The sequence below is a fragment of the Ambystoma mexicanum genome, chromosome 5q (genome assembly GCF_040938575.1).
Source record: "Ambystoma mexicanum isolate Mex_15411 chromosome 5q, UKY_AmexF1_1, whole genome shotgun sequence".
Classification (NCBI taxonomy): Eukaryota; Metazoa; Chordata; class Amphibia; order Caudata; family Ambystomatidae; genus Ambystoma; species Ambystoma mexicanum.
In genome coordinates this window covers 912,471,703-912,497,638 of record NC_090933.1, presented here as the reverse complement: position 1 = coordinate 912,497,638, position 25,936 = coordinate 912,471,703, and the positions used below count along the sequence as shown (strand labels likewise).

The 25,936-nt window shown below is 47.8% G+C and overlaps 1 protein-coding gene across 1 annotated transcript in view; it reads left to right on the top strand.

The window, feature by feature from the left end:
* Nucleotides 1–25,936, top strand: part of STK3 (serine/threonine kinase 3) — a 1,834,661-nt gene that overhangs the window by 1,109,129 nt on the left and 699,596 nt on the right. Inside the window, exon 8 of the mRNA XM_069621418.1 lies at nt 13,178–13,303. Within this exon, the coding sequence (XP_069477519.1) occupies nt 13,178–13,303 (126 nt within the window). The remainder of the gene's footprint in view (nt 1–13,177; nt 13,304–25,936) is intronic.

The following is a 25,936-nucleotide window of genomic DNA, read 5'->3' as shown; positions in this document are numbered from 1 at the left end:
TCTAATTCTCGTGCCCCTGGCCCCGATGGAATTCCATCTTGCGTATATAGGTCCGATCCAAATTTTTGGAGTATGATCCTAAAAATCAAGTTTGATAGTATCTTAATGAGTGGCACTATCCCGTCTTCATGGGTTACTTCCATTCTTATTCCATTGTATAAAAAGGGTGACCCTCGAATGCCTGAGAATTATAGACCAATATCGCTAACAGATGCGGCGGCAAAAGTGTTCGCTATACTAGTTATCAATGAGCTTGACAAACATCTAGCAACTTATAAGATATATTCGAAATGCCAAGTGGGATTTAGACGTCAAATGGGAACAACACTAAATGCAACTATAATGAAACATCTGATTGCCGGAGTGAATAATAATGAACTGAGCACAATTTATATTGCATCCATTGATATGTCTTCTGCGTTCGACACTGTTGTGCGCAATGTTTTATGGACCAAAATGCGTAAGTTTGGAATTCCGGAATATTTGATCTATTGGATCAAGAAATTCCATACCAATACATCTTGTAGAATTCGTCTAACTCAGGGCGGTTCTTTAACTGAACCAGTGCAACTTCATCTTGGTTTAAAACAGGGCTGCAATTTTGCAGCCCTGCTGTTCAATCTTTATCTCTCTGACATAGATAAACTATGGGAATCCACACTCACGATACCAGCAAGGCTTTGCTCCCTAAGAATACACTGGTTAGCCTTTGCAGATGATCTCATCTTTTTCGATTGAACTCCTGCTGGTCTTCAGGCTAAGTTAAATATCTTCACAGATTTTGCGTATGAACATAATATTCGACCTAACCCATCCAAGACATGTATAATGATTTTTAAATCAAATAAAAAACTCAAAAAGTTCTACTGGAATATCGGGGGGACTCAACTGTGGGAACTACAAGAATCGACTTATTTAGGATATCGCCTGAGTAGTGCGAATAGCATAAACTTATGGGTGGAATATATAAAGATGAAAGCCAGACCACTATTAAGCCAGATGAAATTTATCTTTCATAAGCTGTGTAAGTTTTCAATGACTCCGCTATTAGAGTTTCTTAAATTGAAGGTTGAGCCTATTATTCTATATGCCATGGATATTTGTGTCAGTAATTTGCATGGGCAACTTGATTCCATACAGGGTACTTTAGTGAAGAGAGCTTTATGTTTATCTATATCAATCCCGAACTGTGTCATTAGCCATGAGTTGGGACTGATTTCCTTGTCCACTAGGTTTACCTGGCGGGCTCTCTCAAACTATTCCAAAATTCTTAACTATCCTGATAATTCTTTATACCAGGATCTTTTTGAATTTACAAAGGGTTGCTCATCCAGCTCATTCACCAGCTACCTTGAAACCATGGCTAAAAATTTAATTAAATTGGGCACCGATAATGATGATTTGCTTATACGTCCTAACTATGTTAAACATAAATTGTTTGCGTACGACTGGTGTAAAACTCTAGATGAAATATCAACTTTGAGTACCTATAAGGAATATGCAAAATTCCTTCACAAAAGAGATGATTGTTGTGATTATATAGCGTTGTTCCCGTGTTATAAAATCAGAATGTACTACATGAGATTTAGATTAAATCAATTTCATACCCTTGAACGAACAAAATTCTGGCGAACTCTAGGAACTAATCTAGGCGTCACTAAATGTCGCTTTTCGAGGTGTACTGAACAGAAGGAAACTCTTAAACATTTAATTTTAGAATGTCCACATTTTAGAGATATACGTACAAAGCATTTTCTACGTTTCATAAATATAAATTACGAAGATTGTATGATATCTCTTTGGACTCGATTGATGCAAGGAAATGAGAGCTTTAATCTTTGCCTTGGTTGAGTTTTTGAAAGTAATTGAGAAAGAGATTTCGTTATTTCAGTGTTAAAATCTTGTTTTTATTGGGCTGTTCTCATATAGAAATTGTGTTAATGCTTTGTGCTATTTTTATAATTTTAATGAGATGTTCTGTATTCTATTTGGTCTTCCAAATTTTTTTTTTGTATTAATGTGCTATTTTGTAAAGGTTCTTTGAACTATAAACAAATAATAAATAAAAAATATCTACCCTTCTTATCCCTTAATGTCTCTGTGACCCTGTAGTCAAACGTGTTTTTAATGGCCAGGGCTGCCCCTTCAGTTTTGCTCTGCCCTGAGGCATGTAGAATTAGATCGAATCCCCTCAGTCACAGCCACCCTTGGTCTTTGTGCAATAGGTGCGTTTCCTGCAACCCCAGAACATCCGGCCCTTCCTTGTGAACGGTTCCAATTTCTTCCTTTTAAGAGGGGAGTTAAGCCCCCTAACATTGTGTGTTAGCCACTTGAATGACAGAAACTCCAATCCTGTTCCTCACCTTTTGTTGACCCCCCTCCTTCTGAGCTTCCTGATGTGCCCCCTATCCTCATCCCCCCAGCTCCCACCCCTAAGTCTCTCTCTTCCCCCCCCTCCATCCTCCAAGAGGCTTCCCGCCCCTCCTCTACTAATATCTCAGGCATCCTCGCCCTTCCTGATCCCAGATGGTTTCTCCCCCCTCCATCCCTCCCTGTTCCAATGTTTCCTTTAGAGGCTCACAACCCCTGTCTCACCCGTAGCTTTAGGACTCTACCTGTGCCCCGTCTCCTTTCCCCCATTCTTCTTTTTGGGTTTGGTCTACCCCCCTTCTGGCCCCTCCCTCTTTTCTCCCCCACCGTTGACCACTCTCACAGTCTCAATCTGGGTCTGTAATCGCTTGTTTGGGAACTGCTCGTGCTGGATTTCCCTCAAGATCAATTTTCAGCATATCAGCTCCTTCCTGTGCCGTTGTGATGGGTTTTTGAATTCCTTCCCATTCCAACACTAGGCCAAATGGGGATGTCCAGTTATATCTAATGCCTTTTTCGTTAAGAACCTTCAGGATGGTGCCTATCTGTTTCCTCTTTACTAATGTGCTGCTTGCCAAGTCCTGATAGAGAGCTTCCTTCTGACAGAGACGTCTTTATGGGAGGGCAAAAGGGGCACTTGCCCAGGGCCCCCACCTTGGAGGGGGTCCACAAAAAGGCTGCCTGATCTGAAGAAGTAAGATTACATTGTTAACCGGTCTTAAATAGCACACATCAGGATATTTTATGGGGTGCTGCTGAGTCCTTAAACCCATTGACATTCTGTTTTGACAAGTACATTCTGCCTTGATCAATTCATCATGTATTGCTTTCTGTGTTCACTGTGGTATACATAGTTTGTGTGTTCCTTACGGCACAACTCTGTAGCATTCTTTCCTTCCTGTGGGAATTATGTTGATCATGTGCAACAGGCAACAGTGAAATGCATATTGATAAATTGAGTGCGACAATGGTTCAGAAGTTAGCTCAGTGTGTGAAGCACCCATTGCAGAGATATGTGTTCATATGCAAAATTAGAATATCATATTCCAGCAAGGCTGGCTGAGCCTTTCCTGTGTCTGAAGTTTATAAAACTGCCTGCATATGTACTTGGTTTTGCAGAACAACATCTACTGGTATCGGCAATGTACCTGTACCAGATAGGGAATGCTATAAAAAACTAACATGTCGTCCGTATGGTGAAGGTCTAGAAATTGGTTTGTTCAGATGAGGTGTTGTAAAACCTAGGCTATCGCCTCCAACGATGGCATAAACTGTTAGTCCAAGAGGTGAATAAGTATCCAAATTCAAGACTTTGGAACAAAAGCGTTCACGCTTGTATCCTGGCTTTGCCAGCAGACAATACAGTGATCCTGGTCAAATCATCTAATATATCTTACATTACTTTGCTGTCTTCTGTGAGGGTTGCCTTCTTGCATGCTTCTGGCATCATTTAGCCCATTACTTGATATTTCTTCTTATGTAGACCATTTCAGTGGAAGGGGTGGTAGACAGAAGAGAGCGGACCAGATGTTGCAGGCCTTAGGCAAGCATATTTCAAGGTCTGCTTGTTTGACACAAAACACGGTTAGCTTTTTGCTAAAAGTCAAAGGTTTTCATGCACGTTTATAAAGGAAAATGTCACAAGCCATTGTTTTGGAAGTATTTAAAGATTTAAAATACAAAAGACAAACCCGGATTACATTTGTTAAATCACATCGATTGGTATGATGGTACTTATATACTTCCCTTGATGATGGAGAGAATGAAGCTAGAACCATTCCCGTTTTGCATAGAACCCTTCTTTAATATTTTGTTAAAATTGGTCATGTTTGGTAATGTGATTTGTGTACATTCAAAGTCCATTTTTATAAAATGAGATTGTTTTAGTTAATGGTAAGAACTGGAAAAGAAAGTGTTGAAATGCAGAAAATGTAGTGTTTGCACAAATCCCAGCTTCACCCCTTCAGCCCTTAACCAGTGTGTGATCCTGGGCATCTCATTTAATCTTATATTTCCAGTCCCTAAACCCTTCAAAATTGTCAGCCTTTCAGAGTGATTTCTTTTCAGAGTGATTTCAGTATGATCTTGATAAAATACTTATTCATGGTTTTACTGGCTATATGGTTGCTTCCACTTTAATAGTGAGTATATTCACATTGCACACCACAGGCATTTGTTCCTTTGATATCTAATGGCAACACTATTTGAAAACCATATCCCACTTCTAATCTCAATCTGTCTGGATAAAGACACCTTTCTGGTAGCTTCTAATCTGCATCCACTATCCATGCTACGGTATGTGTAGCGTTCTCCTTCCTTCCAATTGGTCTCCTCTGTCCATGCTTGAGCACTTTTGCATTCTGTGAGGCAGCTAATGTGAGTTCTGTCTATTATGGGTGACATGTACCTTTTACATATGGTCCTGCATTAATACTACAGGCTGCTTACCTTCCTGGTTGTTATTGATGGCAATTATCCTGTATGCACTAGAGCAGTAACCTATTCGTAGACTGCTAATGTTGGTCTTCAAATGCTACTTGTTGATCATTCTGATTAGAGCAAGAATGAAGAAGGTAAGGGGACTTAAAGGGAGTAAGCGTGCTTATTATGCTGCGAGACAGCATATCAACCTATAGGTTGTGAGTGCAACCGGTGGGGATGGGGGTGCAACCATTATTCTTGATCCCTTATTTCGTTTAGTTTGGTGGAGGGGGGCCCCAAAGATGTCCGTGCTCAGGGCCCCAAAAGTGCTTAAGATGGCCCTGCCTTCTGAGCGTATCTAGTGAAGGCAGCCAACACATCTCTTGGTATTGCTGCTGCGCCTTTAGGTAATCTTCCTACCCTGTGTACATGGTCCAGTTCAATCTTATCTGGGAGCTCTTCTCCCAGGATCTTCACAAAGATGACCTGTATCTCCTCTTTCAGTTCCTTGTCTTTTACAGTTTCCGGCAACAATTTCACCCTGATGTTGATCCTGCGGGATCTGTTTTCCAAATCTTCCATTTGGGTTTCCAGGTTCCGGGTGGCCACATCTAATCTCTCAATGGCCTCACTGTTAGTAGTTTTTTCCTTGTCCACATCTTGAAGGCCCTTCTCTAGGAGGTCGGTTCTTTCCCCCAGTTGTCGCATATCCTGCCTAATCTCCCCCAGGACCTCGTTCAAGTCTGTCCGCATGAGTTGAAATTGGTCCTGAAATGTTTTGGCCAGATTGACCTGAAAGTTGTACACCTCTCCCAAGAAATCCTGTTCCGACATCAAGGCTGCCCCCTCTGTACTTTCCGTAGTAGTGCGATCCGTTGTCGCTTCTTGGCCAATCTTCGCCCCTTCCCTAGTGTCCTGTGTGGACCACAGGCAGTGGAGGGTGCCTGGCATGTCACTCGGGTTTCGGGGTGCCCTTCCTCCTTTAGCCTTTGTTTTCGTGGTCATGACTCTCTCCCGTCCTCAATGGGCCCTCACCCAGGCCCCAAAAAGCCCACATGCCAATTGCTCTGCTCTTTTCCGTTTGGGTCACAAGGCCTTCTTACTCTCCTCCTGCTTCCCGGGGGGCTGTCCCCCGGGATCCACGTCCGTCCATCTCCCTCTGCCTTGAGCTCCTCTCACCGACTCACAACTTGTTCTGGCGGGTCCCCCTGGCCAACCCTCCGAGCCCCCACGGATGCCTGGACCAGTCTGGCATCCGCTCCTTGCTCCCGCCCAATGGCGGCTATCAGCCCAGTTAATGTCTTGTGCAGGGGAGTCCCTCAGGGGCCAGGCTCCAGTTGTTTCTTCCTCTGTTGCGCTCCTCAGGGGGGGGGATCCCCTCCTCCTCCCTGTTGACCCCGAGGCCTTCTTGCTTAATATACTTGCAGGGGGGGCCGGTCCAGACCCCTTAGAGTCCTTCACCTCCCAAACGTGTCTCTATGTGCAGGAGACCTCCTGCCCCCCGGTGAAGCTCCAGGACCCTTGCACTCACCGTCTTCTCCTGCTGCCTTCTGCTAGGCTCCGGCTGGGTTACAGTGGGGTCCCGATCTCCCTTGAAGTCCTTGGCCTTCCTTCTGGGCCTGGGTGTCCGGTAACCCCCGACGGGCGGCAGCCCCCTGGACAATCCGCCTCGCTGCGCTGGCTGCCCAGCTGTTCCCACCGATACTCACCTGCCGCCCGCCTGGTTTCCTCCGCTCATTTCCTACCACTGGCTTCCCAGACCTTTCTCCTCCTGCTGCGTGATATGCGGCAGCTGGGCCTCCTGTCACCACCTCAGGAGTCGGCCGGTCTGCGGACCACTCCTGGGCAGATGGGCGCCTCGTGGTGCGCAGTTGGCATCTCCTCTCCTCTCTCACCTGGGTAGAGCCCAAGTTTGCAGCCTGGGTTCCACCGGCGCTCTCACTGTCAACTCTGGGGCGCAGCCACGGCAGGAGGTCCCAGCTCTGGCCCGGGTCTGTCAAAGTTTCCACGCTAGCCCGGGCCTCGCCACTGAGTGTCCCCCCACCCCTGCACTCCCGGCAGGGGTCCTCAGGTGAAGGGGTGCTTGCCTCCTCCTCCTCACCTCCGGCGAGGCCCGGTTGGCCGGATCCCATCCCCTTCAGCTTATGTCATCGGTCTGCTTACACAGAGCCTGGTGCCACCCGGGGTCCTCCCCCTCTGCTTCACGCTGTGCCGCCGCAATCCGTTGGTGTGCCTTACGGCTCTCTCTGCCCACGGTCTCTCACGGAGCTCTTTGGATCTTCCACTCTGCAAGTCCCCACATCATGGGATCTGTTTTATGGGTTTTACTAGCCCGTTGGTGGGGTGGTGGTCACCTCTTTGCCTTCAGGGTCTGAGGAGCTCCGTCGGTACGTCTACACTGTACCGGCGGCCATCTTGGACGAGATGTTTGGCTTTTAAAAGTGGTTGAGAAACATTTGATCATGATGAAGGAAAAATGTGCTGTGACAGGGCCCGAGATCTGTCACTGTTAGGTGGGCAGAGGGACCCCTTTAATGGGGTGGGAGGCCTACCAGGGTTTATGCCAGAGCCAGTCCTATTCCAGAGATGGGGTGTGGGAGTTGGGAGGGCCCCAGTCTCTGTCCCTTCTCCTTCTCCCTGTGCATGTATGCTTGAAAAAAGTGGCATGATCAATGACTCCATGCCTTTACAGGCTAGTGTTTTTTCTCTTATAGGATCCCCAATAGTAGCATCCTTAATCACAGGACAGCCATCGAAGTGTGAAAGAGATACATGGCAGACTGGGCAGCAGCCTGAATGAAACAAGCCACCACATGACCTACATAAGCATAACATCAGAGCAAGTCAGAGTGCTCCAGCTAAACCCACATGATATGAAATGGCATTTATAAAGCGCCTATACACAGGTGTGTCAAGGTGCGACGAGGCAAGGGAGGGAAAACAGAGGGAAGACGGAGACAACGATCCTCCTAGGCCAGGTGACATCAAGATTGCGCAAGTGCAGGGGACGGTGGGAAGGGGAGAGGTGCAGGGGGAAAGTAAAGGGTAGGGGGCAGTGCATTACATAGGATAACTAAAATAAATAAGACAATAAATAAAAGTGCGGCTAGCTGGTGGCAATTGCAAGGGTAGGTGCAGACATCGGGTGTCAAGTGCTAGTAGGGGCTGTAGGGATACAGGAACAGTCGGAGTGCAAAGGTTGCCAGGGGGGCAGTGCAGGTGTGCAACTGGCAGGGAGGGGACCTGGGCCCGAGATCATAAGGTAGCCAGGTAACCAGTACTAGATTCAGCCAGGAGATCAGCAGGGGAGAGGAGAGAAAGCAGAAGCAAAGAGGAAGGTCTTCAGGTGCTTCCGGAACTGGAGATGGTTCTCCTCATGTTTCAGAGATGCAGGGAGGCTGTTCCGGAGAGAGGCCCCAGCAGAAGAAAGAGATCTACCACCAACTCGCTGCTTGGAGAAGCGACTAACCCTGAGGGAGTTGGAGGCAGATAAGCAAAGAGCTCGAGAAGGAAGATATTTAGGAAGAGAGGGTGGGAAGGAATTGAGGTCCCAGGCCCCAGAAGTCCTTGTGGACAATCCAGAGGGTTTCGAACTTCATCCTCGCAGTCACTGGGAGCCAGTGCAGAGATTTCAATCCTGGAGAGATACGATCCCTGGGCTTGAGGCCAAGGACAAGTCTTGCAGTCCTGTTTTGGATGAGTTGCAGAGGCCGGAGAGTAGAGGCAGGCAGATTTAGAAAGAGGCTTTTGCAATAGTCCAGCCTGCAGTGAACCAGAGCCCCGGAGACAGTGAGCTTCTGGGGGAAGGAGAGGAAAGGAAGAATACCTCTGAGGAGGTGCAGCTGGTTGTGTTACTTCTTAGAGACATCAGAGATGTGAGGAGAGAAGGAAAGGGTGGAGTCGAAGATGACCCTGAGGTTTTTAGTCTCACAGGTGGGAGCAGGAAGAGGGCCAAGAGAGGCCGGCCAGAGAGTGACAGGAAAGGAAGTAGCAGGTGTGCCAATGAGGAGAATCTCGGTTTTACTGGCATTAAGGCAGAGATCATTGGTGGCACACCACTCCTGGATGGCGGACAAACAGAGATGAGAGAAGGAGCAGAGGTGGCTGAAGGAGCCTAAAAATGAGCTGAGTGTAATCCTCATAGCACTGAAAGTTGGGGCAGAGAGCGGCAATGCAGTGGGAAAGAAGTGCCAGGTATTGGTTGAACAGCCAAGGGGAGAGGTTAGACCCCTGGTGAACACCACAGGTAGATGTAGAGGTAGAGATAGAGGAGAGGAAGGACCCAAGTTTGACCTGGGAGGGTTGATCGGAGAGGAAGGAGGTCAGCCAAGACAGGGCCTGATCAGTGATACCCAGGTTATCACGGAGACGGTTGAGCAGGATGTCATGATTGACCGTGTCAAAGGCAGAAGAGAGATGAGGACACGGGGTGTTGGAATCGAGGTTGGTAAGCAGGTCTTCACGGAAGCTCAGGAGAGCAGTTTCCGTGCTTCTGGCAGCTCTGAAGCCAGATTGATGGTCATGGAGACTACCAACAGATTCAGAGTGAAGATAAAGCCGGGAGTTTGCCCAGGAAAGGAGTGATGGCGATTGGGTGATAGCCGGGCAGGAAGGATCAGCAGAGACATACTATCTTGTGGCAACTGTGGAGCAGCATCTTCTCCAAATCGGTACCTTGAACAGGCCGGAAAGCCCTCAAATGAAATAGAAAATTGAACGCTGCAGGCTGTGATTGCTTGTGACCGGTGGACCGATGAATGAAAAAGGGGGTTGGGTGTAAGACCCCTTTTGTATGTTTCGGTACTTGTAATGCCTCCTCGAGGAAAAGGACAGTCAGCGGTTGGGCAGGGGAACCAGCAGAGGGAGAGAGCCAATGGAGAGGATAAAAGAAGGAACAGGAAGTAGGAATGTGTGGGTTGTTTGTGTTCGGTGAAGGAAGGAGGAGAAAGAGGACCAAGAGACCAGGTGGAGGAAGGACAGAGCAGAGGAGTGTAGAGGATAATTGCTGGAGATGTGGCATTGGTTGGTGGGAGAGAGTGATACTTGGGAATGTGTAGGATTAATAGTGAGTAAGGAGTGAATGGAAAGATGTTAGGAGAAGTTGAAGGAGGCTGACTATGGGAGAAGGTGTGGGAGGAGTGAGAGTAGTGTGGAGAAGGGGAGAAGTGGAAGGGAGGGAGAAGGAGCGTAACAGGCTCAAGGACCAGAGGGTGGAGGGAGATAACAGTGAGAAACATGGAAGGTACAGAGGAGGAATTGTGAGGGAGAGCGAGGCGAGATAGTTGGTGGAGCAGGAGGGAGGAGAGTTGGTGGAAGTAAGGGTGATGCATAGGAAGATGAGCATTAGAGTGTGGAAGGATAATTCCAAGTAGGATCTAAGCATCTGGAAGGCGCAAACCCCTTACATTGAATCACATTGGGGAACTTGGAGCAGAGACCATCTAGATAGTTTCCAGAGGGAGACTTGGTTTAAAGGCAAATGACTTCTCTGTTTATAACCCTTAGTTAGGCAGGTTTTTAGATAGTAGGGGTTAACAATCGCTAGTGACCATCCGGAGTTTGGGGGGGAATGCCCTTCACTAGAGTAGATGGAGAGGGGCGGCCCTTAGTCAACCCCTTTCTAAACTACAAATAAAAAACCTTTAACTGTCTTCCGGAGTTGGTGTATTCTTGACGCCATCTATGCATTGCGATCTATTTGGAGGAAACCGATACGGATTGTTGCGGTTGGTTTCACAATACCCCTGCGACATCTGCCGAAATCTCAACACTTTTTCCTCTTAAGGTGAGTGAAGAGTTGACCGACCCCAGGCGAAACTGAAGCATACCATTGTATTTAGGCGGTGTCCCATTCAATGATTTCTTTTAGCTTCGAGAAAACAATATCATATCCACGATTTCTGATGGTGTTTCCGGTTTTGCTTCAGTAGGGTCACCTTAGCTTTTCAACATTAACATTGATTAAAAACCGAAAAAAGGGATGTTTGCTCGGGTTGAACAAAAAACTAAGAGTAGCTCTTTTCAATATGGAGCCCTACACGCAGCATGTGTGCTCCACAAAACATGCACACGTGTTCATTTAAAAGAAAATATAATGTGACAGTACATTTTTAATTCGCTATGTATTTTTCTAGGCAAGAATAATGTGCGTGCGAGTTCTATACTTGTATGTAGGAGTGCACGCAGGCATTCTGCTATATGATAATGAGCCCTCGAGTGTGCCGCGAGATTAAATCGTTCGTTTGTAGAGCATCTTGTAGGCAACACAGTCATAAGTGCATTTGGATACCAAATGTCATTGTTGGTGCTTTCAGTTTGTGTGTACTGACCCGTCAGAGTGCACAGTTCAAAAGGTTCAAGTTACTGCTGCCTGTGCTTGAATGGATGGAACGTCGTGCCGGATCTGAAAGGGGATTCTCATGGATGCTAATAAAGTCCTAACATAGAGAACTGGTTTGCTGGGTTTTGTACTGGTTTTGGCCCCCCATTGTGTGTTCGGGTGTGGGTGGCCATGAAATGATCTAGGAAACGTGCTACCCCAAGTATATAGCATGTCTCTGGTTACTTCTATTTTAGAGCTCCTTTTTGCGTTAAACCTTAAGACGGTCCTTCACTCGATCGAAAAGGACTAGATCATTTAAATGATGTGTGTTTCAGCCTTCTTACAGCGTTAATGGCTAAGAACCATAACAGCGCGCCATGCTCACAGCACAATTGACTGACAATAGTGAGCCATAGTATGAAACATGCAGATTAATAACAAACCACTCCCAACAGGACATAACAAACCACTCCCAACAGGACACTTTTGGCAACCTTAATACATTTCGCATACATGTTAATCCATTGCAGATTTCAGTTTAAAAACGAAGGAATTAAAGCATGGACAAGTGGAATCTGGGCTCTGCATATGATTTTGAAGACCCTATTTTTTCAAGTTGGGAGTAAAATGATTATTATTTCGGGGGTAAAAAGATAATCTCAACTGCCAATGGGACTATCTTTTTTTAGCACATAAAATATATGTTTTAGAGTTAAAATATATTTTTGTAATCAAATCAGTAGTTTTAAAATCTTTTTGCACCTGCTACTACAAGTGGTAATAACATTAGGACTCCTTCCTGTGGCACTATTCTGCTACCACTAAGTCGGGCATATTGGTGGCGCTCTCTGGGTGGATTCAGGGCGCAGGCGTCTTTTATGTGTCAGCGGGTGTTTTCTATTTTCTTTGGTTTGTACTTACCTAATTTTGGGAGCAAAAGTACAAAGTTTATCGGTGGGACTGTTTCTAACCGGTATGAACCCTGTATTTTTCCATTTCATCATTGCATACAAATCTATAAAAAGAAGGCACTCTTATAAAATACTAATTAGATTTATGTAATAAATGGAACAATGCAGTGAACATCCGTTGGAATGTTTGAATCTCACTTTAGAAACCAAATGCCCTTAAAAGAAATGTACACTATCGACAGTTGATCCATTGATCAGAATATTGCATCGAAGTGTATTTTTATAGCCAGTTCTTCAAATTTGTTCCAACACCTTTTTAAAATTTGTTGACATACCTGTGTCTCGTTTGTTTTGTCTACTGTGCTCAACTAACATGCTTTTTACCACATCTTAATTACCTTGGGATTTGTATAAATCCACACTTTAGCAATTCTTGAAGCATTTTTTCTTTTGGGTAATTGCATTCCAAATTATTGACTTGAACATTTTACAGAGCACTTATTGGATAAGTAAAAGCCATGAAAAGGTGTATGATGATGTCAAACGTGTTGGCAGAAGACAAATCGATTGTGAAAATGCAATTAAGACATTTCGAAACCACCTAATGTTAGTTTATTTCACACCAGCACGGGAACTCCCATATTGTTACAAATGTACCTGCCCAAACTACATAATCAGGCAGAGGGATGGCGCCAGTTCAATTCAGTAGCCTAGCGGCTGGTTTATATAATGTCTATGAAAAAAGTAGGACAATAGCACATCGTAATCAACACTGCGTGTTGGCCAGCACCAACCACTGCACACCATCATGGAGTATGTCATGTTAAGTGCACACCTCAACATAACCTTCAGTGAATAAAGGACTTAATGTGTGTTATGCAAGCTCATAGGTGAGATCATCATAATTCAGCGATTCTGGGTAATGGAAAACATATTTTTAACTTACTGGACTTGCTGTCATCTTTGTCCTTGCGTTGCATACATATTATTGTGCTGGTTTTCGCATTTGCTTTCAGAACATATTTCGTTCACTATTGTATTTTATGTGTTGCTCCAGTTAAAGGCAATATGCTGCTTTTTTGTTAAAGAAATAATACTGGTATATGTTAGAACTGAATTGTTAATTCAAGTTTGTTTTGTGGTGTCTTTGCAGCACACGTTCATCAAGAATGCAAAACCAGTATCAATTCTGAGAGATTTAATCACTGAAGCCATGGAGATCAAGGCAAAAAGGCACGAAGAGCAACAAAGAGAATTGGAAGAGGAAGACGAAAATTCGGTAATGGGAAATGGTTCATTTCATATGCACAAGGCTGTTATTCAATTGTGTTTGCTGCTCCCCAGTAAACAATGTTCTTGTTGGTGTTCTTGAACCAGTACATATCTTCAGTGGATTGTTGCATGCACACTTGGAGGTTGCAAGTCAGAGAAAACCTGAAACGAAATTCTGTAGTTTTAAGTTAACATTGACAGTGCGTACAGAGAGTACTAGGTTATTATGGACCAGTACTGCTCCTTTTTAATAAAATGCGCTGCTGCGCTCCTGAACCTGAGGCGGGAAAACATGTTTTTCTTCAAAAGAAATTACAAAGCACTTTTGAGATTTTTCTTAAAAATCATGAAGAATTAATTTGTTCGTAAACTCCAAAGCAAATATAATCAAATTATTCTTGCTCAGATAATTGGATATTGATTAAATCCTCATTCCTGTTTATTCCATATATATCGATAATTGGGGATATGCCTATTCAGCACGTTATGAATTGCCCGGCACCGGTTCACTGCAGCCCTGTCCTTTTGGTTGTGAATGGCCAACTGCTCATATGCATATAACCTGCTTTTCCATCAGTCTCCAACCTTGGCCTTTACTCCTCTGCCGGTTCTTTCTTCTATCTTCTTTCTTGTCCTTCTATCCATGCCCGCCTTCATTCCGGTTCAATGGACAGCACACCCTTCTCACTAAGACTCTCAATGGTGTCATATCTCGCCTACTCTGGCTCCTAGTTTCTCAATAACTCTCCTTCGCCTATCTCCATTGGCCTTCTCAATGCCCACTCAGTCTGTAACAAATCTCACATCATTCTCAACTTCCTTCTTCGTCGTACCCTCTATTTTCTCTGTCTGACCGAAACCTGGTCTCCGCTACCAATACAGTTACTCCAGCATCACTTGCAAGTACTGCTTCTTGCCTCTTTCACTTGCCTCAACAATCTGGTAGAGGGTGTTGCTCCGGCCTACTGTTTCGCTCTTTCTACATTTCTCTTCCTCCTCTTCTAGCCCTTCCACAATGTACATCTTTTGAGTTGCATTTCATCGAATTCTCTGCACTACATCATATCTCTGTTCTTATTGTATAGCACCCACTTGGTGCTCTTTCTTCCTTCTGTACTGATCTTGATGAACTTCTCCTCTCCCTCTTGATTCTGACTTTAACCTCCATCTCTCGACCATACATGCATCTTCTCCCTTTTCTCTCGATACTGAATTCTTTTGCCCTCTCTCAGTACTCTACAGCCCCTTCACATATATCTAGTTGCCCTGTTGATCTCATATTTTCTACTACTTCTCCCAACTTTTCCTATCTCTTGTAATTCCTTCTCTGAGCACTCTTTCAAATGTTTCCCATTCTCCATCCATTTCCTCTCCAAATATTTTCCTTCATCGAAATCTTAGAACCTATAATTCTGCTGCTTTTCTTCCTGCCCTCGCCTGCTGCCTTTACCTCTTTGCTGACTCAGCTCTTTCTTCTCTCAATGCCTCTCCAACTATTGACGCACTGCACCCTGCTTGTCCTTTTTGCCCATCCTGCAAACCTCCCCACCCCTGGCTGACTCCTGATCTTCTTTCTCTATGCACTACACTTCGTCGGCTGGAATGCAAGTGGAAAATCACCACTTTCCTTCTGACCTAACCACACTTTCCATCCAGTCATCCTACGATTCTGCTCTGTTTGATACCAAACACTGTTTGTCTCTCCTTACCCTTGTTGGCTTTTTCAATTACTTAATCGTATACTTTCCTCTTCTTCACCTGAGCCCTCTGTTTCTTTGTCTCTCACTCCTACTGACCTGGCTAACTATTTAACTTCTAAAGTGGCACAACTACGATCCTTTCTTCCACCCCTCCAGCAACCTACTGCTGTTAAGTCTTCCTTCTGTTTCCTCTTACTTCTCCTCATTCACCCCTCTCTGATACTGTGTCTTTTCTTGCCAGAACACATCCTGCTACTTTCCCTCTAGACCATATTCCTTCCCCCTCATAAGTAAGAACTTTCCTCTTCTACTTCCTTATCTGGTATCTCTTACCAAATTCTCTCTATCCTCTGCAACTTTCCCAGTGGGCTTTAAAACCACTGTTATCCTCCTTCTCCTAAAAGAGCCTTCCTTAAACACTTCCTTACCCTCAAGTGATCGTCCCATCTCTCTTCTTCCCTTTCTCTCTAAAATTCTAGAATGGGTAATTTATTTTCAAATGTCTTCTTATCTTGATCTTCACTCTATCCTTCCACTAATGAAATTTTGCTTTTCACCCATTTCTTACACGGAAACTGCACTTCTATCTGTTTGCAACTCTATTCTGTCTGCACGGCACTCTAAGCTCTCCTCTATTCTAATTGACCTCTCTGCCATGTGCTCCCTGGGTTTGTGGGTACTAGTCTTTCCTGGTTTAAATCATATCTGGCTGTCTGTTCCTTTTATGTTTCTTGGGGTGGTTTAAAGTTTTCTGCTTTTTCTACTCACTCATGGTGTTCACCAGGGCTCTATCCTGGGTCCTCCTCTCTTCTCCTTATATACCTCCTGTGATGAATCGGACACTGTCATCATTTCTTTCCCAGAGGTAGCATCTTCTCATGTGGCCAGGGGATGGCAGCCACTACCTGACCCTGACCGGGAGAAGGAGCCCAAGGGAAAGTGCTGGCAAAGGATGCTGGTAGGGGTGTGGTCTGGTCCCTGTACAACTCAGAAAGGGACCAGGCCCCAGTTGCAGCAACAGGTGGAGTGCTTAACAAGGGAGGATAGGATGGAAGGCAGAGGAGAAAAGGAAGGTCTTGAGAAGTTTCTGGAACTTAAGAGGATCCAGCTCAAGTCTGATGAGGAGAGGGAGGATGTTCCAGAGGGAAGCACCAGCTGAGGAGAGGTGTCTACCACCCACTCTCTGCTTGGAGAAACGTGTCACCTGCAGAGAGTTGGAGCCAGAGGAGTGAAGGGTTCTGGCTGGGTGCTATTTAAGGATGAAAAGCTGGATATAGATAGATCCGAGGTCCCAGGCCCCAGACAGCCTTGTGGATGATGCAGAGGAGGTTTTTTTTAATTTGATCCTTGCAGTCACTGGAAGCCAGTGGAGAGACTTTAGGGCTGGAGAGATATGATCCCTGGGTTTGAAGCCAAGGATAAGTCTCATCTCAGGGTTCTTTGCCTCACAAGTGGGTGATGGGAGGGGACCCAAGGAGTCTGGCCAGAGAGTGAGGGGGAAGCTGGGAGCAGGCATCCCAATGAGAAGCATTGTAGTCTTGCTGGCATTGTGGCAGCGATCTTTGGCAGAGCACCATGCCTGAATAGCAGCCAGGCAGTCGGGCATAAGGCAGGAAGAGGAGGAGGCGGCGGTGGCGGCGGAGGGGGAAGGAACCGGAAGGAGAGTTGTGTGTCGTCTGCATAACACTTGAATTGAGGAGAGTAGGTGGAGATCTGGTGAGCCAAAGGGGCCAGGTAGATGTTGAAGAACCATGGCGATAGGATAGAGCATTGAGGGAAGCCTTAAGTAGAGAGTGCGGTGGAGGATAGAAACAGACCTATTTGAACTTGGGGGGAGTTGTTAGAGAGGAAAGAGGTGAGCCACGACAAAGCCTTGTCCGTGAAGCCTAGTCTATCAAAGAGACGGTTTATGAGGATGGGAATAGGATTTCAGAAACAGGACATATTTTATTTTGGACATCTTGACAAAGGACAGCTACCTCCTTGATTAGGGTTGTGAGGCCTTTTCCAACCCCTTTTTGATTTAAATAAGTCTACGACCACAAACATAAGCCATCTGTTTCAGTGCCTCATTCCAGGCCCTTCACACTTATTTTATCTATTTATTTATTTATTGGGTATTTATAACGCGCCTATACAGCATATGGTGTTTCAAGGTGCAACAAGACAAAGCGGCGGGGGGGAACAGGGATGAAGAAAACAGAAACGGTCCTACTAGACCTTTCGTCATTCGGATCGTGCAAGTGCAGTAACAAGAAGTGCAGGGGAGAGAGTGGGTTGGGGGGGGCTGCCGATCAGAGCAGAATGCTCTAATGCTAAGGGGAAAGGAAGTGCAGGTCGGGGTGGTGAGCGCGCAATAGCGGGGTTGGGGGGAGAACAGAGGGGAAGGACCCATGGGTTAGGCGAGTGCTGAGGGGAGGTCAGGTGGACAAGTGCAAGGGGACTACAGAGAGTGCATGGAAAGAAGCTCCACAAGCTAAGTGTGAGGACCGGTGCTAGATGGGCTCAAAGGGTGCAGGCCCAGCCAGGCTAGTGGAGGGGAAGGGAGCCTGGGACGGCAAGTGCAAGTAAGAGGGGTGGTCAGGGGAGACTAAGTGCAGGGGTAGACTGGTCGTGGTGCCCTGTAAGAACCTGAAGGAACCAGGCAGGCAGTCAAAATGAGGCAGTGGGGGAGAGGGAACGAGGAACAGAAAAGCAGTGTTTTGAGACGCTTCTGGAACTTAGATCCAGCTCATGCCTGAGAGGGGCAGAGAGGCCATTCCAGAGGGAGAGAGAGAACGATCTACCCCCCCCCCCACTCTCTGCTTGATAAAACATCTGATCTGCAGAGAGTTGGAGCTTTAGGGCTCTAGCGGGGAGGTATTTTTGGAGAGAGAGTTGGATGTAGGAGGGTCTCAGGCCACAGAAAGCCTTGTTAATGATGCAGATGGTCTTGAACTTGATCCTTGCAGCAACCAGGAGCCAGTGGAGAGATTTTAGGGCCGTAGAGATGAGTTTCCTGGGCTTGAGTCCAAGAATAACTCTTGTAGTCCTATTCTGGATTACTTGATCCTTGGGGCGAAGGGAGGATTTAGGCAAATTGAGTCAGAGTCTGCCTAGAGAGGACCAGAGCTCTGTAGACATTGAGTTTCTGGGGCAAGGTGAGGAAAGAGAGAATGCCTCTGAGGCATTGCAGCTGGAAGTGGCAAGGTCAGTGATGTTTGGAGAGAAGGAGTGAGAGGAATGTCGGAGGGGAACAAATTGCCCAGTTGATGGCCCGTCGGAGAAGGTCGTCCAGTCCACTGCCAGGTATGTGATGCCAAGGGTATCACAGAGCCGATTTATAAGGGTGGCATGATTGACCATATCAAAGGCAGAGGAAATGTCAAGAATGAGAGAACAGAGTTTGAGTTGGAATCAAGATTATCTTCTATTATTTCATCCTTTGGCCTCTCTGTACATTTTAATGCTGATGACTCTACGCTCTTTGTCTATTTTTCTCTTTTTCTGGCACCCTTCACTCCACTATCTCGAATTGCCTCCTGGCCATCCAATCTTGGATGAACTCCCCTTACTTATATATAAATGCGTCTAAGACTGAAATTCTTTTCATTCCTGCCTCTTTCATCTCCCTACCCTCTCACCACCTTCTATTCTTTTTCCTCCTTCCTCTCTCGTCTTTTCCTAATCTGTCCAGAACTTGGGTGTTACCTTCGACTCTCGTTTACATGTCATATTTCTAACATTGCTTCTCTGCTAGCGGGTGGCTGGGTATTCCTGACAGGTTTTATGGTTTCAGGTGTGTAATTATATCACAACAACATTGTCCCTTCCGAGAGCAGGAGTGCTAGAGAGACGATTGGCTTTAGGCCGTAGGTCATATTCTCAGGAGATGAGAGCAAGTCCAACAAAGCATAGTTGTTACAGCACCTTGGTTGAGGGGGTTAATGGCATTATTCCTGGGTAGTCTGACTTGATAATATATCGCCTTGTGTACCCGATAGTTGACATAATTTGGCCCAATTGTAATGTGTGAAAGTAAGTGCTTTGAGACTCTGCGGTTGTGACTCTGCGTGTGGATTCCCAGATGGGTAAAGCTTGACACAGGGTTGGAAAGAGCAGGACCAGTAGTATTCAACTGACATGGGAGCCTGAGAAAGTGGCTCTGCATGTTAATTCCCAGGCGGGCAAACTTTGAGCCAGATTGACAAGAACAGGCCCAATTGTATTAGACTGTCAGAGGATTTATTACACTCTGGGGTTGTAGTTATGCGTAGACATTTGCATATAGGTTTGTATGACAGCGATTGGAATCTCCTGGAGTGATAGCGCCGTACTTGCTTAGGGGAAGAAATGATTAAGCTCAGTTATGATGGGCTCTAGTTTGAAGAAATGGTATGTGTTTCCAGTTTGCTACATACAGACCTACATCTCCTGGTTTTAGAGCGAGGTGTATGTCTGGTCGGGTGGCAGTGACTGTGCCTAGTCTACGATTTATAGAGATGCCAAGTCTCAGGTTTGGAGTCATGGGCATTTGAGATTCGAGTGCTGGGGCTATTGGGGGTATTGGGGGTAAGAGGGGCTGGCCAGCTTGTTGGCACAAGGAGGAATCGTTTACCCTTTGTAGCTGAGCCAGCACCCACCTAGCCCAGAGCCTATTGATCTCTTGAGCCGGCTTCCGTGCCTCTACTGTTCCTACTTTTCCTTGATGATGGCATGCTAGTAGGCTCCTGTTACCCGACTGTTCCCGACTGTTCTGTATTTTCGTGACAACGCCGTTCTAGCCAAGTTCTGCCCATTGATGGACGGCTTAACGGTCCTGGGTGGTCCCTTACATGGTTTAGGAAAAGAGACAGGTTTTCAGTGCTTTATGGAAGGCCATGTTTTCTTGTTTGTGTCGCATGTGGGGAGGCAGTGAGTTCCACAGTGTTGGCGCCAGGGCTGAGTAGGCTGACCCTCCAAACCTGGCTGAATTGGAGGCTGCAATCACTAGCAGGAGTGCCGTGTTTGCCAGGCCGGCCTTGTACACTGCTCGGTGGGTGATGCATAGGATTTTGAAAGGGCCCTTCGACCAATAGGGAGTCAGCGAAGGGTGCGGAGAGCAGGTTAGATGGGATCCCTTCGTCCCAGTGCAAGATGGAGTCTGGCAGCAGTGTTTTGGACTCTTTGGCGTTTAAGTTGGTAGGCCGGTGCACCCAAGTAGATGGAGTTCACATAGTCCAGTCTGGACATGACAATGGGCATCATTTCAGCCGTCTGTTGGGGTAGGTGAAGATGCTTGGATACATTATTGATCTTGTGCGACTGTGGTGGAGGTGGGTGGGGGAGTGCCGAGGGAGGGGTGGCCATGCAAGTGGTTGCAGGAGCAGAGCTGTGTTGCTGCACACCATGATCTCAGTTACTCTCCCCACATAGGGCCTCATTACGAGTTTGGAGGTAGCCATGGTGCTATTGGCACCATGGCTGCCTCCAAACTGGGCTCCATTACCGGTTTCCTACAATGGGGTCTAACGGGGTCATTCCTACATAGGAGGACCCGGTAAGTCCTCTTGCAGGAACCATTCCCCATTCCCATTTGAGCCCCCATAAGGCTCAATGGGAATGGGGAGGGAGGTAACAACGGGCACATTACAAGTGTCCCGTTGTTACCTCCCTCTTCCCCTCGCGGGACCTGGAAAAGATGTCTGGTTTTACTTTATTAAATACAAATGGATGTACTTGACCTTTTACTGAATCAATCATCAGTAGCATTAAAGGACAATCTCTTGCATATCTCAGATAATACCATAATGTGTACAATGACTACTTTGCCGAAGAGCAGTTGAACAAGTTACTTTCTTACCTGGTAACGTTCTTTCGATGGGATGGTCCGATATGATTCCATATCTATGACAGGTAATGTCCACAGCTGTGCTGCTTGGGAAAATCTTCGGCGTCTGTGCCCTGTGTCGATTCACCGTCCCCGAGGACCTCCTCCGACAGCCGACGTCACCCGATGTGATAAGTAGGACGCACAACGCCCATAGCCTCAGTTGTAGTTTTTTCCCCCAGAACGTGTGCCACCAGTTTTCTGCCATTCAGACACACAAGGTCTTGCGGAACGCAAGCTGCAATCGCAAAAGAAATTCTGCAGCAGGGAAGGTAGGGAGGGAGCAATATGGAATACGTCGTCGGACCATCCCATCGAAAGAACGTTACCAGGTAAGAAAGTAACTTGTTCTTCGAGGGGATTGGGTCCTCCGACGTATTCCATATCTATGACAAACTCCCAAAGCAGTACCAAGCAAGGAGGTGGGAAAAGAATTTAGAACACAAATTTAGCATGCCCAATCAAATTGCGGAATAAAGGACTGCCTTGCCAAAGGCCAGATCCTGCCCTCGGATGGAATCGAGGGAGTAGTGCCGTACAAAAGTATTTACTGAAGCCGAGGTGGCTGAATCAAGAATGTGACGAATAGGAACACCCCTCTGCAGGGCAGTAGACGCAGCCACTCACCTGGTAGAATGGGCCCGCAAGCCAGCCGGAGGGTCCTTACCCGCCAAGCGGTAACACTCGCTAAAATAATCCGAGACAAAGTCTGTTTCTTCACAGCTTGCCCCAAACGCTTTCCAGCGTAACCAATAAAAAGTTGATCTCCACTCTGACCCGGGATATGCGCGAAATATAAAAGCTCAATGCTCTCCTAGGATCAAGCCTATGGAGCCTCTCCTCTTCCTTACCAGGATGTGGAGGAGGATAGAACGCCGGAAGAACAACCTTCTGGCTCAAATGAAATTCCGAAACCACCTTCGGAAGAAAAGAAGGACGAACTCTAAGGACAACCCTGTCCTTATGAAACACAGTGAAGGGTGGCTTAACTGAAAGTGCCTGTAACTCACTCACTCTGCGAGCGGAAGTAACCGCAACCAAAAACACAGTTTTCAGAGTTAACAGTCTCAAAGGGCAAGAATGTAAAGGCTCAAACGGAGCACCCATAAGAAACTTAAGAACAAGGTTCAAATCCCAACCAGGCACCAGAAAAGGTGACGGAGGGAACACATTAGTGAGCCCTTTCAAAAACGGAGAAATTAAAGGAATCTTAAAATCGGAACATTCTTCAGATGAGCGCTTAAACATGGACAGCGCCGCCAGGTAACCTTTAATGGTCCCCACTTGTAAGCCCCTGTGGGCCAAGGAAAGCAAAAAAGACAGAACCATGGGAATGTCAAATTCAAAAGGATCCACATTCTTAACTCTGCACCAGTCGCAGAACTTTCTCCAACGGCAACGGTACAGAGACTTTGTTGCCGGCCACCTTGCCGAGAGCAACACCTCCATCATGTCTTCAGGGAGGTCCCAATCCTTATACCTCAACCTTTCAGAAGCCAAGCGTGAAGGTTGAGGGATCTGACCTCTGGATGGCGAACCTGACCCCCCTCCCGTGAGAGCAGATCATCTCAGTAGGGAAGATGACGTGGAGGGCAGATGGACAAGTCAAGAAGGTCCGGGTACCACGTCCTCCGGGCCCACGCTGGAGCAATGAGGATCATCCGGGAACCGAACCTCCATAACCTCTGCAGTACTTGCAGGATGACGGGGACTGGAGGAAACGCGTACAGCAGTGGGAATGACCACTCCACCACAAACGCTTCTCATAAGGCTCCTTTTGGAGGAAATTCCCGTGAGCAGAACCTTTCGTACTTCCGGTTGACACTGGAGGCGAAGAGATCTACTTGAGGGGTCCCCCAAAGGGTGAAGATCTCCAGTAGAATCTCCTGAGCCAGCTCCCACTCGTGAGAGATCGTGCTCTGCCTGCTCAGAGTGTCCGCCGTCTCGTTGTCCTCTCCGGCCAGATGAACAGCTGAGAGCGAAACTTCCTGCTGGATGGCCCAGAACTCGAGCTGCATCGCCTCCCTGCACAGAGGATGTGACCCTGCCCCCCCTTTTTGTTGAGGTAGTGCATGGCCACTGTGTTGTCCGTTAGAATCAGGACACTCTTTCCTCGCACAGTCGGCAGAAAAGCCTTCAGGGCAAGCCTGACGGCCATCAGCTCCAACAGATTGATATGGAGTCTGGACTCTGACGGAGACCAACGACCGCTGGCTGTCAACTCGTTGGCATGAGCTCCCCATCTCGTGAGGGATGCGTCCGTCACGATCGTCACCTCCAGCCAGGGCAGCCAAAATGGGACCCCCTTCATCAGATTGCCTTCGACGGCCCACCACAGAAGGTCCTGGGCGACCGAGGGCGGCACCTGAACAGGGTCCGACAGCCTGCCGGAGGACTGAGACCACTGGAGCTTGAGTGCCCACTGCAAAGATCTCATCCGCAGACGAGCCTCTGGCACCAGACGAATGCAGGATGCCATGAGGCTGAGCAGTCTCAAGAACTCGGACACTGGGAGATTCTGAGCAAGTTGAAACTTGTGCACCATCTGCTGAATGTGAAGAGCCCTCACCTGGGGAGGAAAACACTGCCCCAGGGATGTGTCAAGCACTGCTCCGATGTACTGGAGCCGCTGCGTTGGTGTCAAATGGGACTTCTTTAAATTGAGGGAGAAGTGAAGGGAGTGGCAGGTGACTGACAGATGATCCAGGACATGCTCGGGAGAGCGCGCCCTGATCAACCAATCGTCCAGTAGGGGTAGACGTGAATCCCCCCTTTCCTGAGATGCGCTGCCACCACCACCATGAGCTTGGTGAAAACGCTCGGGGCGGAAGTCAATCCGAACAGCAGGACCCGAAACTGAAAGTGCGAGTCGCCAACCGCGAACCTCCGGTACTTCTTGTGCTTGGGATGGATCGGCACATGGAAGTAAGTGTCCTGGGGGTCGAGAGACACCAACCAGTCCTGAAGTTGAAGGGCCTAGAGGACTTGAGAGAGAGTAACCATCTTGAACTTGTCCTTCCTGAGGAGTTTGTTCAAACTGTGCAAGTCCATGATGGGTCTCAATCCCCCGTCTCTTGGAAATCAAAAAATAATACCATCCCTTGTTCCTCTCCGCTACAGGCACCAGTTCTATGGCGCCTTTCTCCAGCAGGGCTTGAATTTCCTGCACAAGGAGCGGATCCGGACTCTTCAAAGAGAGGTTCCTAGGTGGATTTTCGTGAGGCCTCTGCCGAAAGGGAAGACAGTAGCCGTGGGTTATGATCTCCAGAACCCACACATCTGAAGTAATGGCTCGCCACTCTACAAGATGCTGCGCCAGCCTTCCCCCCAACCGACGAACCATGGGACCTGGCCTCATGACTGAGTGGTAGCGGCTGCGGCGTTGCCTGAGGGCAAAGAGGCAACTGCCCGAGCTGCCTTGGCACCTCGAGTACCTCTGGCACTCTTACGGTGGCCTCTTTGACTGCTAGCTCCTCCCGCTTTACTGAAGGACGAGTAATAGCGAAAGGAACCTCCCCTCCATTGCTCTCCCCTAGGACGAAAAGGCGGAGGTTGTCGAACTGCAGCGCCCAACGACTTCGCTGCAGCTTTAGAGGTCTGCAACCTCTCAAGGCTCTCTTCAGCCTTGCTGCCAAAAAGATGTTCACCATCAAAGGGCATGTTGAGGAGTCGTGACTGCACATCAGGAGCGAACCCAGACTTCCGCAACCACGCAAACCTGCGTATTACGGTGCTCGCCGCCATGGACCGGCTGACGCAATCTGCCATGTCCAAACCCGACTGAACGGCTTCACACATGGCATCCTTGCCATCCTGAACCATAGCAAGGAAACCATCCCGTTCGTCCCCTTCGGGAATATGTTCAGCCGCTAATGCAACACAGTTCCACAGAGTGTGTGTGAAACGAGACAAGGCACATATGGAGTTGGCTGCCTGAAGTGCCATACCCCCTGAAGAAAACACTTTCTTCGCCCAGCCGTCAAAACGTTTGTCGTCCCTATCCAGAGGGATGGTAGGATACGACGCCTGCTTTGCCGGGGCCGTAGCCGCCTGCACCACCAAACGCTCCGGAGTGCAGTGCCTGGACAATTAGCAGGGGTTGCTACTGGCTGGACGGTATTTTCGCGACATAGACTTGCCCACTGGCAGGAGACTCTCTGGAGCAGTCCAAGCCGCCGCCACCTTTCTCTTCAGAGCCATATGAAACGGCAATGCTGGGTCAGTGGGGGGACCAAGATCAAGGATGTCCGTGAGATCATACTGAACAAACTCCCCTGGGGGAGCCGACTAACCCAAGTACTCGGTGACCCGAGACATAAGGCGCCAATATGAAGAATCGGCATGAGTGCCAGGCTCCGGCCTACAAAGCTCCACCTCCGGAGAGGTGTCCAGTCCACTGGCATCATGCAGTGACTGCCTCAGGTCATCAAACTGGCTATGGCCCGAGATAAGCTCATCTGGTACCGTAACCGGAACCATGCCGTCATCAGAGCCTTCATCACCCTCTGAAATGTACTCCAGCCAGTGAGAGGAAGACATGTGGGGCCAAAGCAGTGCCTGACCTTAGCCAGAGGCTTTCTAGGGGCTACCCCGTGCCACAGGGCCCCTCCGACACCACCACCTCGAAAGACGTTGAGAGCGCCGAACGAGTCGGCGCCGGCGTCGACAAACTGCATCAACGTCGAGCGAATCAGCGTCGACGTCGGCTGCACCGCCGCCAGCATCGACGGCGTCGACACAGGCCTCGAAGCCGGAGCTCTGAGCGTGTCTCTCGACGACCTAGGCGCTGACAGCGTCGACGACCCCCTTGGAGGCAGAGCCTCGAGAGAAATCGTCGACGACCTCGGCGCCACAGGTGTCGACGTCTTCTTCGAAGACAGCACAGGATCACGCGGTCTCGAGCGCGTCGAGGACCGGGACCTGGAACGGGCATGGCGAGAACGGCTACCCTTGTCCGAGCGGGACCTCTCCAGGGAGCCGCGCCGACCACCCGAGCCCGAAGGCGTACAAGCGGTGTCTCTCTACCGGTGCCGACCGACCCCACTCGGAGGCGCGGACGGACCGGTGCCCTGCGATTCAAGAATCGCTAGCA